This window comes from Barbus barbus (genome assembly GCF_936440315.1).
Source record: "Barbus barbus genome assembly, chromosome: 11".
Lineage (NCBI taxonomy): Eukaryota > Metazoa > Chordata > Actinopteri > Cypriniformes > Cyprinidae > Barbus > Barbus barbus.
In genome coordinates this window covers 4,614,094-4,630,323 of record NC_136739.1, presented here as the reverse complement: position 1 = coordinate 4,630,323, position 16,230 = coordinate 4,614,094, and the positions used below count along the sequence as shown (strand labels likewise).

Here is a 16,230-nt window from a genome sequence, read left to right as displayed (position 1 = left end):
GCGTTGGGCAGTAACTAGTTACAGTAATATTACTTTCCCTGGTAACTAGTTGTGTAACTAATTACTAGTAAAATTTAAGTAATAGTATTAGTTTCAATTCAAAAAAAAAAAAAAAAAGGCTAGTTACTAATTGCTAATGGTTTAAAATTCCATAATTCAATCATTAAAATCAAATTCATATAGCGGCTGGAAATGCAGCTATTATTTTAATTTTGTCGGAGAAAGGATGACAAACATCCATGTCACATGTAAATAGTTTTGAGTAATGAGCCCAACAATGGCTATTATTACAGTACCACAAAATATCTCCTATATGAAAACATACAAAGCACATTTTTGTAACTAGAATTAATAAACTTTTCAGGGATTGTCATACTAAACTGCTGTTGCAGATTGACTAATTTTGCATTACATAAAGGTATTTGCATGCCTTTTTAACAAGTGTATTGCTAAGGAGGTACGAAGTTACAAAAAATATGCTTTTAAACAGTACGAAGATGAGTACTACCAACAAACCTTTTAAAAGGGAACACCTTTTGCAAGTTTCTTCCCCATTTGATTTCAAAAACAAATCTCTTGCCAAACCACTAACCATCTTACCAACCAAATCAAGTCCAGACACATTCATGCATTTACACAGAGTAAATAATACAAAACAGAAACAGTTATAAGTAAAACTTTCATGTTAGTTTAATACATAGGATAGCAAACTATATCTAAAAGTGACAGCCACTTTCAAGTATTTGTAATTTGTCCCACATACTAAATAGGGATAGTGAGTTATTGACAGAAAATAAGGTGTTAAACAGCTTAATGTTAGGAGAACATCCACTTTAAAAGGTAGAGCATTTATTTGAATACTTGAAAGTGAACATTTTCAAGCGGACCAATAAATAAATCGCAGCTAGTAGTAAGACAGCAATTCATTCATAAAGGGACAGTGTTATCAGATACAAATCTAAACACTCGCAGACATAACACACACATCTAAAAGACATAGATGTTTAAAAAAAAATGATGACGTTTATTGAGGGGCACCACACACATGGAAGTGGAGAAGTAGTATAGTCAACTGTATCGCAGAACTACAAAGAGGCACTTTAAAATAAAAAGGAAAAAGGGTGATCAACAATGCACTTAGTCTTAATAATGACCATGAAAAAGAATGGATACACACACATGTAGTTTAGCTTTCAAACAACTTCTTGAAAGCGCTGCTTATCTCCTGGATCATGTCAGAGGTGGTGGTAGACCTGCTGTGTTTGTGGAAGGCCTGGCGATTACATTGCCTTGTGAGAGACGTAGCACCGAATGCAGCTACCAGCGAGGGATTCATGCTGGAAAAAAGGAACATTTACTATTAAACTGAAAGTGATGTGCAAAGAAACGTTAAATAACTACTGAAAATGGAGCCACTTACCCTTTAGTTGCATCTGGAGGTGAGCTGAACGCCCAATGGGCGAAGACTCCTAAGGAACCAGAGAGCAGATCTCCCTGTCCTCCACACCGCCGCCCACTGCCCTCTTGACTACAGGTCAGCACTGAGCACAGGTAGACAAGCAACGTGTTAGAGACAGAAAACAGTGCACTTGAACCTTATGAAGTCTGAATGTTTGAAGAAAATCACTAACTGTTCTTTCCGTCAGTAATAATGTCCTCCTCCCCCTTCAAAACCAAGGTAAGGTGGCCCATGGCGATGCTCAGTTGCTGAGCACTTCTTTTGTGGTCGGTGCTGTCTAGAGGTTCATGATTCTGAAATCAAAGTTTGATTTAGCATGTATACTGCAATTGTATGTATTAGGTGTCTGTAAAGTTTTTTTTTAATTGTTTAGATTTTTTAACTTTTTAAATGGCAAAACAAGGAATTTTCTAAGACAGTGGTTCTGAACTTTTTTTTTTGACTCCAAGGCCGCCCTTTGACCAAGACAATATTTCAAATCCCTCTCATCTAAGCTGAATGTTGAATTAATTTTTTTGGAATTTCAATACAAATTTCTTAATACGAGTACATTTAAATAATTTTAAGGTTGCAAAATTCCGTGATTTTTTAAAGTTGAAAACTTTACAAGGGAATCATTGGGAATATATGGAAATTAACAGGAATATATAGGAATTCATGGAAATAAACCAGAATCGGCAAAATTACAGATTAGGAAATTTATCTAATGTAGTTAAAAAAAGATTTTTGCAGCATAGCCTTGGTTAAAACAACCAGATTTAATGCAAATTCAATTGAATGTCTACCCTGCACATTCCTCACATGCACAAATAATTTCTAGAATCTGCACACTACAGCAGGATTATTGAAGTCACACTACTGCATTTGAACAGTCAAGTAAGTTTTGATGATATTACTATGGTAAATAAATTTGATCTATTAAAGTTTAACTTAAAAATTCTAAATCAAAATGTTTACACAGCAGCTAGCTAGCCAGAAAATCAGATATGCTAAACTTAAGCTAGCTAACACCATTCCATTGACAATTTAAGAGGCTAGCTATCATTATGTTAGCTAGCTCAACTGTAATGCCGTTTCTTCTGCTAGCCAGTTTTCTGTTATCATACAAGAACGTAAGGTGCGTTCCAAATCATGTACTTATGCAGTATTCTATGATGTTTTGTAGTATAAATAGTGTGAGTAGTGTGTTCACACTGAAAATTCCAAAAAGAAAAAGTGCCCTTTAAATACCCAGATGATGCATGAAAAAAAACGAAGTGTGGAATTTTGGCCACTTCATGCATTAACTGTCACAGCTTTAATTACATCGTGAAGGGAGAGGGGCTATCAGACTCCATTTATTAATGACAAAATAACCTTAAATAATTCATACACTACATGGTTGATTACATAGTGCATAAGCACAAAGTGTATAAGTGCATAGTGTATCATTTGGGATGCAGTTGTAGGTTATAGTTTGATTTGGCATGCTGAAATGTGGAGTACAATCAATTGTAAAATATTTTTTAACCATTCCAGTTAATACCAGTTATACTACAGAACAATGCCACGTGCACCAACTTTAAAGGGATTTTTATATTTACGTTTGTATATTATAGTTTGTAAGAAAAAATATCCAGTTAATTCCTGTAAATTCCAACTGGGAAAATTTCCATAATTCCCCATCTTAACTTCCCATGGAAAGCTTTTGGGGGGAAAAAAATTCTCAACCCCTTTAGAAACCTAATTGTAAAACTTCAGGTCACTGCACACAGAATCTGAAATTTTTGCACGTTCAAAAATAAATACGACCTCACGTTGTGTCAATCACATTTACACACTGCCTTCGAAACTTTCATCCATCATAAAAAATTCGGATCAGGTTAAATTTTTTTTGTGTTTTCGCATCCGTAGCATGCATCGTCATAGGAAAGGATGAGGAATATGAAAAAACACACGGGAAAATGTCGGCCTCTGTGTGCAATGACATTTATTTGGGGCTCCCTGGAAGTTTGCTGAAGCCCCCCAGTGGCCACCGGTCCCTGGATGAGAACCAGTGGTCTAGGACAGGGTTAAGGCTAGAAGGGATCCGTATGGCTCTACAGGGCATGCGCACATCAATACAGCGTAATTTATGTCTCACTGTACAATAATTACCATATTTTCATTCTTGTAAGGGATAGGTTTTAGGGTTGGGGTAGGTGTAGACGTTAATAAAATTTAATTTAAACAATCTAATAAGGTAGACAATTAATTTAATTGTTCATTTCCAGTCGGAGCTGTATCCCTTCTAGCCACAACCCTAGAACAGGGGTGTCCAAATCTGTTCCTGGAGGGCCAGTGTCTTGCAGCGTTCAGCTCCAACCCGAATTAAACACACCTGAACTAGTTAATCAAGGTTTTCAGACTCACTAAGAACTTCCAGCTGTTGGAGTCCAGGAGGACTTTGGTCCTCCAGCAGCATGATCGAACACCCTTGGTCTAGAACAGGGGTAGGCAATTTCGGTCCTGGAGAGCCGCAGTCCTGCAGAGTTCAGCTCCAACCCTGAAAACAATCTCACCTGCCTGTAGCCTTAATAATCCTGAAGACATTGATTAGCTTGTTCAGGTGTGTTTGATTGGGGTTGGAGCTGAACTCTGCAGGACTGGGGCTCTCCAGGACCGAACTTGCCTACCCCTGGTCTAGAATGAGCATAACAGCAAACAGGTTCACCTCTAGTAACCCAGTTCTACAGGGTTACTAGAGGTGATAAGCACCCTCAACTGAAACTGTAATAACAGCACATCTGGAGAGCATCAAATGTTTCTGTTTACAATGCATTTTTGCAGTGTTGAGTAATGTAGATCTCTTGAGCAACTGATCTCTTGAACACTGTTTGAAACTTTGTATTACGAGCACTTCTCGTGTTTATTTGCCTCTATGATGAATCACTTGCTGTATTCCTTAATTGTAATCTGCTTTGGATAAAAAGTGTCTGCTAAATGAAAAAAAAAAAAAAAAAAGTAAAAGAAATGCAATGGCCAATAGATTGTGATAAAGTGACATGAGTGACAGCTTCATAGTGATTATAAAAGAAGCACTCTTTGCACACTTTATTCCTTCATTCATCCATTCAGAATTTGAATAGTTTTTTTATGCTGCTAAGAAGACCAACAGCCATGTACATGTGATGTACACAATGCCTACAAAATGCCAGGAGTGACGGCAGCATTTAAATGTGGGATCACTTCTTAAGTTTCAGCCATTGACATAATGGTAACCATAGCAATGGTTGGGATAAAGTCAAAATAGATGTGTATTAATGTTAATGTACACTAAGAAATAGGGGTGGACTGATTATCGGTGCCGATATTAAGCATTTTTATGATTATCGGTATTGGTAATTTTCAAACCCGATGTGCCGATAAAATAATTTAATTTTGAAACGCGCTATTTGGCTCTGATCCAGCCTGTCTGAACTCACCACTCCGTGGCCTAGAGCAGTCTCCGCCAACCGCGCATCTGATTTGTTGGGAGTCACGAGTCCGACCAATCAACGTGGAAGACTAAAGGTGCTCTCACAACTGGAGCTCCTTCAGTGATCACGCATCAGTTGTCTCTCAAAGGCAGCAGCAGATGTTGCTGAAGTTAAAATAAATCACAATCCACTACACTGAAGTTGCAAAACAGCTCAATGTTATCTATATGGTTTCCGCGATGGGGAAAACGCGGACGGAATCGCGGAATCAAATGGAATTTACTGTATAACGCGGAGTCAGGAATTTGTCAAAGTTTGGATGAATTAATCAAAAGTAGGTCAGTACACTTAAATCGACTTGCACTATGGACTAGTATCTGTAAAGATTAAGCTGCAAAAAGACTATTTAAATATGAATTCTGCATGCTCTGCGTGTCTCTGTATATGTGAATGGCAATGGTAAATGAGGACATAAATACATGAACAACCTCCCCAGAACTGCTCTGAGAGTTACTTCATGAGCATTTGACCGTTTCATTTGAGTAAAACGATCGTCATATCTTATAACTAGGCTACAGAAACTTAAGAGATCCTCATGGCAACCTGTCAAAATAACAGTTTGGTTTATCTACTAATATAACTACAATTATTACAACTTTTGTTTAAAAGAATAATCACACAATACGTTATTTCTTCCATGTTTTAATTTTTAATAGTAAACCCATTTGTTTTCCAAAAAATAGTTAAACTCATTTGATTAAAAGAGAAATTAAATTCATGTTTTATGCCTTCAGTTCATTTGCACTGCACTGTAAATTAAAACTAATGGAAATTACTGTCACATAGGCCAAGATTAAGATACTGTCACATAGGCCAAGATTAGGATGACAGAAATTGTGACATTTCAATAGGAACCAAGTGAACAAAGTGTGCCTATAACAGGCTATAAGTGTTATAATTTCATTAAAAAACTTCTACAATGGAGCTATGAAGACAATTAAATTAATTACACTTATTATATACATTGTGCTTTAAGTTAATCAACTGATGTGCATTAGATGATGAATTGAAGAGTCACCTCTTGTAGGTTATGATTTAGTCATCAGAAAATTATTAATGAAGAATTATGAGAGGTTATGCTATTACATACATTTCTAACATGTAAATTATTGAAGCCAAATACTTACATTTCCCCAAGCTGTTTAGCTGTAGTACAGTATTCATAGGCTTCATCGTGAAGCATACAGTGGCCCCACTTTTAACTCTCTCTTTATATTAACCATTATTGTAGATGGATGCATGGAGGAAGACAAGAGTAAAAAGTGCAACCAACACCAGGGAAGGCAGTTTTTGTCAGAGCCCTTGTTATTCTTAATTTTAACATTCATTTTCACTTTTACACCAGACATATATATCGGTTCAAAATATCGGTTATCGGTATACTTGGCATGAAATAATCGGTATCGGCCCTGAAAAACACATATCGGTCGACCCCTACTAAGAAATTAATAGAAAAACATTTATACTGTGGTTTTATATTGTCAACTATGTATTATGAGTCAGCAACACATTTATGCCCTCAAGAGTATTGTAGAAATGCTATTGTGTAAAAGTAATGGCTTGCAAATATTATAATCCTTTGAGTGTATATTGTTATTCTTGTTAAGGTGGTGCTTAGGAGCTGTTTCTTAGGTTCATTACATCTGCACTTTACTAAAGCACCCTCGCTAATTTCAGAAGCACCTCTGTTATCCGATTCTTGAACCGGCATGTAGTGAAAGCAATTTTGTAAAAACAAAGGCTCAGTTTATACATGGTAATAACATCTATGTCAGGTGATCTGATCACAAGTGAGCATATGAGACATTTGAGCTGCATATAATACCAGGCAAAGCATCAGTATAGTCTGATAAGATGAGATGAATGTCAATACCACATGTAAAAAGAGCCTTAGATATTACATACAAAAGGACATAAAGGATATTACCACATTCAAAACTCACCATGGCCTCATACAGACGGGTAAACTCCATAAAGTTGGGTGTGAGAATTCCTCTCTGATATCCTTGAATGACTGACGGTTCTTTTGCGACTAACCAAAGCCCATCCTGTAAAGAAACACAAACACGATTGTGCAATGCATACATGCACACAAGTGAGTATTTTATCCAGCAAATCTCTAGCCTGCTAATTCAGTAAAACATTGGTGTCAGTTCAATATCATGCTTTTACATTATTTCAGACATTATGCAATATATCACCAATACCATAATATATAAAAAGCCATTTCTGAGCTCTGACCCAGTTCTCCTTCTGTACAATACATCTATTGGCTGTGGCCAACATGCTCAGTATGAAAGCATATTGACCAGCAACATCAAAAGTGTCAGTGAAAACAGTACTCACAGCATCAATAATGATTGGTATTCCTCTGAGTTTTGACCTCTCAATAATCACCTAAAACAAAACATGCCAAGCATTAATTAATTTAAACCCACATAAACATAGATGTGAAAATACACAATATTGCCAAGCTCTCTAGAAATACACTTAACAAAACGATTGTTTTAATTTATACTAAAGATCCTTGCACACAGATTCCGAAATTTTCATATGCGTTTTTTTCACATTCGTCATCCTAAAAAGTCATTATGCACAGAAACCTTACACAGAGTCCGATGCGTATTTATTAATCCGTTGTGAAAAATTGGCAAAACAGTACTAAATGGCGTCTTCCAACAGTGAGGATGATTTTGTAGTCCTCTCGCTTCTTAAAAAGAGAAAAAGAAAAAAAAATATTGGGTCCATCCAATGATGATATATATAGAGAGGACGGAGAGTTCCCCCTCCTTATTAAGGAGCAGCGGGATTATCACGGGTGATTCAAAGTTTACTTCAGGATGCCAGTGGCTCAGTTTGATGCTTTGCTAGCGGTACTAGAGCCACATATTAAAAAGTAGACCACCAATTTCTGTGAACTCAGTGTGCAAGGATCTTTACAGTGCTTTGTGCTGCGAGACAAAGGGGATGAACTTGACAATCGCCATTCTGGATTTTGGCGTTTGCCTGTACGGTGGGCCCCTGAAGTGTCAATACACCTCTCAAAATGCTTGCCACGGATGTGAAAAACGCAGAAAATTGAACCTGATCAAATTTTTTTTTATGACGGACAAAAGTTTCGGAGGCAGTGTGTAAACATGATTGACAAAACATAAGGTCGTATTTATTTTTTAACGTGCAAAAATTTTGGACTGTAATTTCGGCCTTAAGAGTGAAAAGTGTGGACACACCTACTTATTTTCCACATTTTAGAAAAACAAAAGTCAATAAAACTGTCAAATATCAAACGGAGACATGACAAGTGTTATGCAGTGATCAACTTCAATGTGAACAACATTACAAAATTATTATAATGGTCTACAAAACTAAGTATTTAAGCATAAGCTTCTAGAACAAGAGGTTTATCAAAGTTTGTGGTGGGTACGATTTAAGGGAATCAAACAGAATTTACCTTTTTAAAAAGATATTAATACTATTTGTGTTTCATATTATTAACTAAATTGCCACTTACATTTACATTTAGTCATTTAGCAGACGCTTTTATCCAAAGCGACTTACAAATGAGGACAATGGAAGCAATCAAAATCAACAAAAGAGCAATGATATGCAAGTGCTATAACAAGTCTCAGTTAGCTTAATGCAGTCCACGTATAGCAAGGTTTCTTTTTTTTATTACATAAAATGAAAACTGATAAAATAGAAAAAGAATAGAGCAAGCTAGTGTTCGAGGCCTTTTTTGCTTTTGTTAATTGTATAATAAATAAAAAGAAAACAAATAGACAGAATACAAAAAGATTAGAGAAGCTAGTGTTTTTACTTTTTTTTTTTTTTTTTAAGACAACAAGCAGTTAGTAAAGAATAGAGTGCAAGAATAGAGTTTTTTGTTGTTGTTGTTTTGTTTTTTAAAGAATTGAATTAGAATAGAGAGTGCTAGAGTTAGAGGGTCAAATAAAGATGGAAGAGATGTGGGGTTTTTTTTCCTTGCCTTAGCATTCTTCAGAAGCATATCTTCCCTCCCCAGACCTGGTCCAACAACCAGACTGTGAAGCCTGGGCAGCCATTTCTCGATCTCCTCCACAGCATTGGGACTGTCTCTGGAGAAACAGCACCATCATGCTCAAATCTCTCTCAACATGACAATAAACCAAATGTGATTCAGCTGGTAAAAAGGACTGAATCAAATATCCCTGGAGATCCACAAAAACTTGTAAGAAACTCTTTTGTTGGCTACCAGAGATATTTCATAATTCACTTGCAATCAAGGATTATGTCTAATAACTTACAGCACTGGATGGACGATGAGTTCAGGACTGTAGGACTTGATGACTGGAGCTGCATCTTTGGTGCAGAACACATGAGACAGATCGGCTCCCTGGAAAACAGGCAGGATGAGCAGAGGGTAATGGACTGACAGATCTGCCAATATTTCAGCATTTGAGCATGCCAGCTCAAAAGGTCAATGCACATTTGTTTATTTACTTTTTCAATTTTATGCAGACGTCTCATTTGACGACATTAAATTGCATCACACTGTTCAAAATTTTGGGCCAAGTAAGAATGTTTTTGTTTAATGAAAAAATAAAAAAGTCTCTTATGCTAACAAAGGCTGCGTTTATTTAATGAAAAATACAGTAAAAATAGTTATATTGTGAAATATTAATACAATTTAAAATAACTGTTTTCTATTTAATATAAATTAAATAAATTAATACATTTTAAAATGTAATTAATGCCTTCGATGGCCATTACTCGTCTTCAGTGTCACATGATCCTTTAAAAATCATTTTAATATGCTGCTCTGGTGCTCAAGAGACATTTCTTATTATTACCAATATTAAAAACATTATATTAATGCTGCATAAGATATTTGTGGATACATTTTTTGTTCAGGTTCTTTGATAAATATGAGTCAAAGTCGATCCACTTATGGATCATGAAGACAATGCACTCTGTGTATCTCACAAAGTATAAAAAGACAATGCAGATAAGAAAAAAATGGACAGAATTTAACAATACTTACTACTTTTAAAGCCGAGATAGCTGCAAAGAAAGGTGCTCCTGTGTATCTAACAAGAAGAGTGCAAAAATGTAAGTTTCACCAAGCAAATTCACATACACGCAGAATAAACAGTAACACCTTATAAAATGCTGTTGTGGCAGCATGCCTTGATGGTATGTGGTTGAACGTGAAAAAGTGAGCAAGTTAGGCGCAAGCTCTAGAAATTACAGTCTAAATATAACAGCTCCGAAAAATGCCCTAAACCAGTGGTCGGCAACAGGCGGCTCGCGGGCCAAAAGTGGCCTGCCAGCAATAATATCTGGCCCGCGCCCGTAGCCAGATTATTTTGATAGCGGCTGGTTCTGAAATAAATCTGTCATGACAGCAACAGTTACTCACAATCAGAGTATGTGAGCAGAGCAGAGCGCGAGTGGAGCGGTGTGATTTTGACTGGAGCGAGGAGCGGATTTTTTCAAAGTCGGAGCATCGTGGTTTTCACTCGCTCCAAGAGCGCTCCATCACGAGTACAATTCATGTAATATAACTGCATATTTAGCAAGAATTCACATGTTAAACATATTTAGCTAGCAAGATAGAAAAGGATCACTCAAATCAGAAAGAATGTGAAGGCTATGATGACTGCAGTGGACATGAGCGGGAAGTTATATTTCTCAAGGAATTTATTTGTTCCTTCTGAATATTTTCAGCTGACAGCTGACATTTTTTCTCAGAAATGCGTGATATAAACTCACAATTGCGAGTCAAAAAGTCATAATTCTGAGATATAAACTTGCAATTCTGAGAACACATGAGCTTTTTTCCCCTCAAAACTGCACTTTAACTCGCAATTCTGACTTTATAACTCGCAAAAAAAAAAAAAAAGTCAGAATTGAGTGATGATTATTAAATGCTTGGAGGGGAAATTGTTGACGCTCCACTTTGCTCACATACTCTGATCGGACACCGCCACACAAATGTGGCTTTTTGTTGATGACTATCGCAGGATTTTACACAGAGTAACAGCTCACTACCAGTTACGAAATACACTGGAACAGTCAGTCACAAGCAATTCTGGTTGCATTTTTCATCAATTAATATCTTAAATTATCCTTTGACTATGTTCTGGCCCGCCATCTAGTGGAATTGTTTTTGGCCCGATGCCAAACTTGCTTGCAGACCCCTGCCCTAAACTGTAAAATAGCTATCTTTTTCTTTTCTTTTTTTATTCTCCTGGTCACACTTTACATTAGACAGTCTTAAGGTCATTGCACACAGAGTCCGAAATTCTCGTCCGAAATTTTTTGCACGTTAAAAAATAAATATGACCTCATGTTGTGTCAATCATATTTACACACTGCCTCCGAAACTTTCATCTGTCATAAAAAAAAATTCAGACCAGGTTCTATTTTCTGCGTTTTCGCATCCGTAGCATGCATTTTGATAGGAAAGGATGACGAATACGAAAAAAATTAAAAACGCATAAAAAAATTCCGGACTCGGTGTTGCAATGACCTTTATACTTAACCATTAGATACAATATACTTATGTACATACATGTGGGTTCAGTGTAATTATATTTGAGGTACTTTTCACATTTATAGTCAACTGTTAACTTTACCCACAACTATAACCCGAACCCTTTTCACAAAACTTTAACGCATATAATCCTAACCTAACTCCTAATCCTAACTATACTCTAACCCCCAGTTTCACAGACAAGGCTTAAGGCTAATCCCAGACTAAAATCTAAGTCTGAGCTGTTTCAACTGAAAGAAACTTGCTTTGATTGATCTTAAAATATATCAGTCCCTTTATTTTGTCTCAAAATACATAACAGTAATGTTTTTTCTAAGGCATGTTTATAAAAATTGCTTGAATGTTCTAATTGAACTATGGCCTAATCCTGGTTTAGTCTAAACCCTGTCTATGAAACCAGGCCTAAAAGTATTAACAAAAAAAGCGGAAATTTTCCAGAACAGTTACACATTAAATCGTAGTCTTAGTGTGTTTTTTTTTCTTAAGTATTTAATGTTAGTACATAGTAGTTAAGGCTACCTAATATAAAGTCTGATCATTTTCCCCAAATATCAAATTTTTTAAAAGGTTTAATCCGATTATTCGGCCATGCATGTGCAGAACCCACTGAAGCTTCACCACAGCTGCTTACATAGTAATTTAGTAAGTGTATATCCCTGAGAAAGACCTGTGCAGCACTTACTCTTGACATCCTCCAATGATTCCTATGCGTCCGTCCTGACCCTTGTGTTTTTTGGAGGTAAGTGGAGGAATTGTCTTTCGTACAAGAGGAACGACATTGTCCATTGCTGCCGTTCCCAGAGAGAATGAGCGCTCTATGACTGAGACAAGAACATAGTAACAATAATTAAATTCATCACAAAACAGACCATCTTACTACAGTTCCATGCATTGGGATTAGACTAGTAATTTTAAAAGGCTTGTGCTTTGTTAAAAAACTTCATTTTCGACGTAATTTATGTCAATTCAAACTTTGTTGTTGCTTTTCAACGAGAGAATATTTTTGAAAATCTTTTCAGTTCAATCCAACAACTGTTCATAGTTAGAATGTCTGTGAAGCTCCATAAGGCCCAAAACCATCATAAAAGAATGATAAGCCCATGCCAACTTGTTCTCTATATCTCAGTCTTCGGAAGCATTTGAGCTTGAAATTCAGGCTTTTATTCACAAAAAATCTGTTTCTTTGCTGTAGCTCCGAAATTCTCACTTCCCATTTTAGAGAATCAATCTTTAAGCACCAATGACATCAAACCTGCTCCTATTCTGAAGTCTGTATGTGAATGCAAATTGTAATTCAGAGCTTAAGCACTAGGGAGGATTATCAGTGAATAATGACTAAAATATTAGTTTATTCCACATAACGCTATAATATGGCTTTAGAAGATTTGGAATATGGCTGTATGGACCACTTTTATGGTTTTGGGGCCTTTTCGGTCACAATATAGCATCGTCATTGTATGGAAAATAGATCAGTGTACATTGAGTTCATTCCCTTTGTAATGTAATATTAAGAGTTTAAAAAGTAGAAAACAATGCCATTTTCATTTATTAAAAAAAAATAATTGACTTGATTGTTCATTATGTGAAGAGATCGAATATACATAAATACCTTGAATATTCGGGGAATATTAGGTCAAAGCATTTCTTAGTCCAGTTGTTTTATGAGAGAAAGAGACTAAATGTAGTTGCAATAAACACTTAAAAAATCTGTACAACTACAGCAGTGTAGGATTATTATTCTGTTGATGGCATAGACTCAACTTTGGTTGACCAGTCAGCGGAAAGGGGGTGTGTCATGCCTGGACACATCAAGCCGTTTAGCTCATTTTTCTGCTTTAAATATTTAATAAAGAATCTTTCCTGCAGCTCAAACAGTAGTGTGTGGTGATAGCAATGCCAAGGTTTGATTCCCAGAGATTCCCAAGCGCTAGATTTCAGTCATTTTGGATAAAAATATATGCCAAATGCATAAATGTAAATAAAAAAATAAATGAACCCAATGTACAAGAACTAAAATACATACTTCAAAATTATTTTAAAATCTCTCTGTGTTTCACTGAAATAATGATAATAATAATACTACCAGAATTTCCATATTTGGGTGAGGTGAGCTATTCTTTTTCATGGGACTTTAGCAGTAAAACATTGTGTTAAACGCTGCTTTATGACTGTGTAACAAATGGTAATTCAAAATAAATAGCAACTCTACACGAACATTGAGCATCACCCTCTTCCATGAGCAGACCTGGGCCAGCTGGTTGGTTGTGGCTGGCAAACTCGTTCAAGGCAGGCGGATGGTTACGATTCCCAAAAGGGGGGCGCGTGAGGGGTACGGCGGGGTTAGTCTGTGGGATACAAGAGGGCTGCGCCGTGGCCTGTGGTGCAGGAGAGGGTGTGCGAATGCCAGCGAAAATCTGGCCCAACATCTGTAGCATCTGCAGCTCTCTGGAATGTTCCTCCTCCCTGCGCTTATCCTCGGCCTGAAGACGCTGCTCCTCGAGCCTGTAGAAGTTGTCTTCCGCCTCCATGCTCTGCTCCAAGAACTTCTCCATCAGCTTCTCCAGCGACATGTTTGCGAAACGCTTCTTGCTTCTCCGTGGCCTGCTGGACGAGGTCGAGGGTGGGTTGGTCTTCGTCAGATTGCTCTGTTTGGTTGGAAACGAACCTTAGAGAGAAGAACACATCAATATTAACACGCACACACACACAGGAAACCAGACCGATTAGGCTAAAGAAGGCAGATCATTGCTTTCTGACGGATCAGAATAAGTTGACATACTCATGCCTCCCACTGTCACCGGAATGGGGCAGGATGGGTACTCAGTTTTGACCGGATGCTCCATAAAGGAGCATTCACCACTGCCATCCATGTGAGCCTCCTGCAAGAGTTCAGTACTCTCAGCATCTTCATCCATCGTTTCATCTCCCCCAACAGCAACACTATCAAGATCCTGCCTCTCTACTAACGACCTATTGCTCAATATCCTCTCCATCTCGTCGTAGAACTTGCACATCTTGTGGTACTGCCCATTTTTCCTGGATCCCTCCTTCGCTTGGAAATACTGCCTCTTTAAGCTCTTAACCCGTATTCTGCATTGGTCTGGTGTCCTATCGAAGCCCAGTTCGCACAAACGGTTCGCGACGTCTCGGTAAACGTGGCTGTTCCTAAAGTTTCCGTCCAGCGCCGTCTGCACGTCGTGCTCACCCCAGATATTCAACAGCGCTCTGGTCTCCATGTCCGACCACAGGAAACCGCGCGTTGCATTCACTAACATGATGGTCGAAGCGATCCAAGTCGGCTTCGCATCGATCAGGCGGCGGATCTAGGCCTGGTTTCGACGACGCTTCATGCGGTTTCCGAGCGCAATCGCCGAGATTAACTGAGCTGCTTTAAGCAAAGCTGCTTAGAACTTCGCCAGTGTTTACCGCGCCAACAACAGTGAGAACGTCAGCGCAATGTTGTGTACTACGTCATCACAAACTTGCGCTGCACGGCTCGGCGATGAAAACAATCAAAAAACGTTGAGAAGATCTCCAAGAATACATTTAGGAAACCGTTTGTAAGCTTAGCTTATTGTGCTCAGTGTTTAAAAATGCGAGTTACGCTTGAGAGGGAGTCAAATCACAAAACTGACAATAAAATCACAAAACACAGTGTGGTCCATAACTTAACATAAGAATGTGAGAACGATTCACTTTAATCCCGACAACACGCTGTTTGGAGTTTGAACGATCTTAAATGAATAAAACCTATATAAGATGCTTAATGAAGTCACAAAAGCACATTTATGACATGTGAATAACGTTACCTTTGGAATGTGCCTCAATCATACTGGATCACTCAAAATGTTACGTTTATACTTTAATTACATTAAAAATGCACCCAACTAAGAAAGTTTGGAGGCGTTTGGACCCCACTGTGTGTGTATCATGTGGCACACGACTCTGCATTTACCTTCATCATACAGCAACACTGCTGCACTTGTAGCTAATGGTTAGTTACCACGCCGAGAAGAGAACATTTAAGTCCATGCATTCCGTTCTTCTGAACCTACTTATAGTTTGATAAACTCCGATCTTACCAATGGCCAATCTTAGTGGCTGTTCAGAGAAAATGAAGGTAGCACGTTTGAGAAGATTCATCAAGTTCTCGGGTAAACAAACTCTGTTCAGGAGGAGAGCTCTGTGCGGGGATTAGCTGCAGTATCCGGTCAGATAACAGGAACAAAGTTCAAGATTTATTCTGATTATAGTTCTGTATCACTCGATAGAATTGTCCTCGCTCTATAATCATCAGACTTCCTGCTTTGTCGCTTATGCATGATGACATACGCGAAATTCAGTCCATATTAGACATGAAATAAACTCAGGGCAATACTACTTACTGTAGCGAAGACTGGTTACAATGATAATAAAAAAAGGCAATAACGGCGATATTTATTTAGCCCCGCCTTTACTGTTTACTTCCGGTGACGTTGGCACTCAAGTTTAAATTTGCCCCGCCCACCTCCGTTGGATAAGAAGTCTGATTCATTTCTGCGAATCGGTTCTTTTGAACAGTCCAACCGGTTACAAAACTGATTCTGGCTTTGTTCGAAATACCATACTTGTTTACTGCCCAGTGCATACTGCATACTAGTTTTTTTAAAGAATAGTGTGTGAACCAGTATACAATAAGCAACAAATATTTCAGAGTACTATGCTTAATTGTCACATGACAAACACAAATATGAATCCAG

General features: G+C 37.6%; 1 protein-coding gene across 3 annotated transcripts; it reads right to left on the bottom strand.

Moving 5' to 3' along the window:
- Window positions 1-165: 165 nt before the first annotated feature.
- On the bottom strand, window positions 166-15,949 carry LOC306877068 (ATP-dependent (S)-NAD(P)H-hydrate dehydratase-like). 3 transcript variants are annotated; one of them, XM_079428604.1, is made up of 11 exons: window positions 14,271-15,949; window positions 13,707-14,156; window positions 12,174-12,312; window positions 9,977-10,022; window positions 9,240-9,328; window positions 8,942-9,050; window positions 7,303-7,353; window positions 6,900-7,004; window positions 1,632-1,752; window positions 1,421-1,541; window positions 166-1,337 (listed from the first exon to the last, which is right to left on the bottom strand). In XM_079428604.1, exons 1-11 carry the CDS (start codon window positions 14,764-14,766, stop codon window positions 1,187-1,189), a joined length of 1,878 nt encoding a protein of 625 aa, XP_079284730.1. In that variant the 5' UTR covers window positions 14,767-15,949; the 3' UTR covers window positions 166-1,186. The 3 variants fall into 3 exon arrangements, with proteins under 3 accessions (XP_079284730.1, XP_079284732.1, XP_079284731.1); XM_079428606.1 differs by having other exon boundaries at window positions 13,737-14,156; XM_079428605.1 differs by having other exon boundaries at window positions 172-1,337; window positions 13,719-14,156; window positions 14,271-14,954.
- Window positions 15,950-16,230: the final 281 nt, after the last annotated feature.

Coding starts and splice junctions, on each gene's coding strand:
- LOC306877068 (XM_079428604.1), bottom strand. CDS start 14,766: ATGTTAGTGAATGCAACGCGCGGTTTCCTGTGGTCGGACATGGAGACC. Junction 10,023..12,173: donor ATCATTGGAGGATGTCAAGA/GTAAGTGCTGCA, acceptor TCTTCTTGTTAG/ATACACAGGAGCACCTTTCT. Junction 7,354..8,941: donor TGCTTCTGAAGAATGCTAAG/GCAAGGAAAAAA, acceptor GTTTTGTTTTAG/GTGATTATTGAGAGGTCAAA.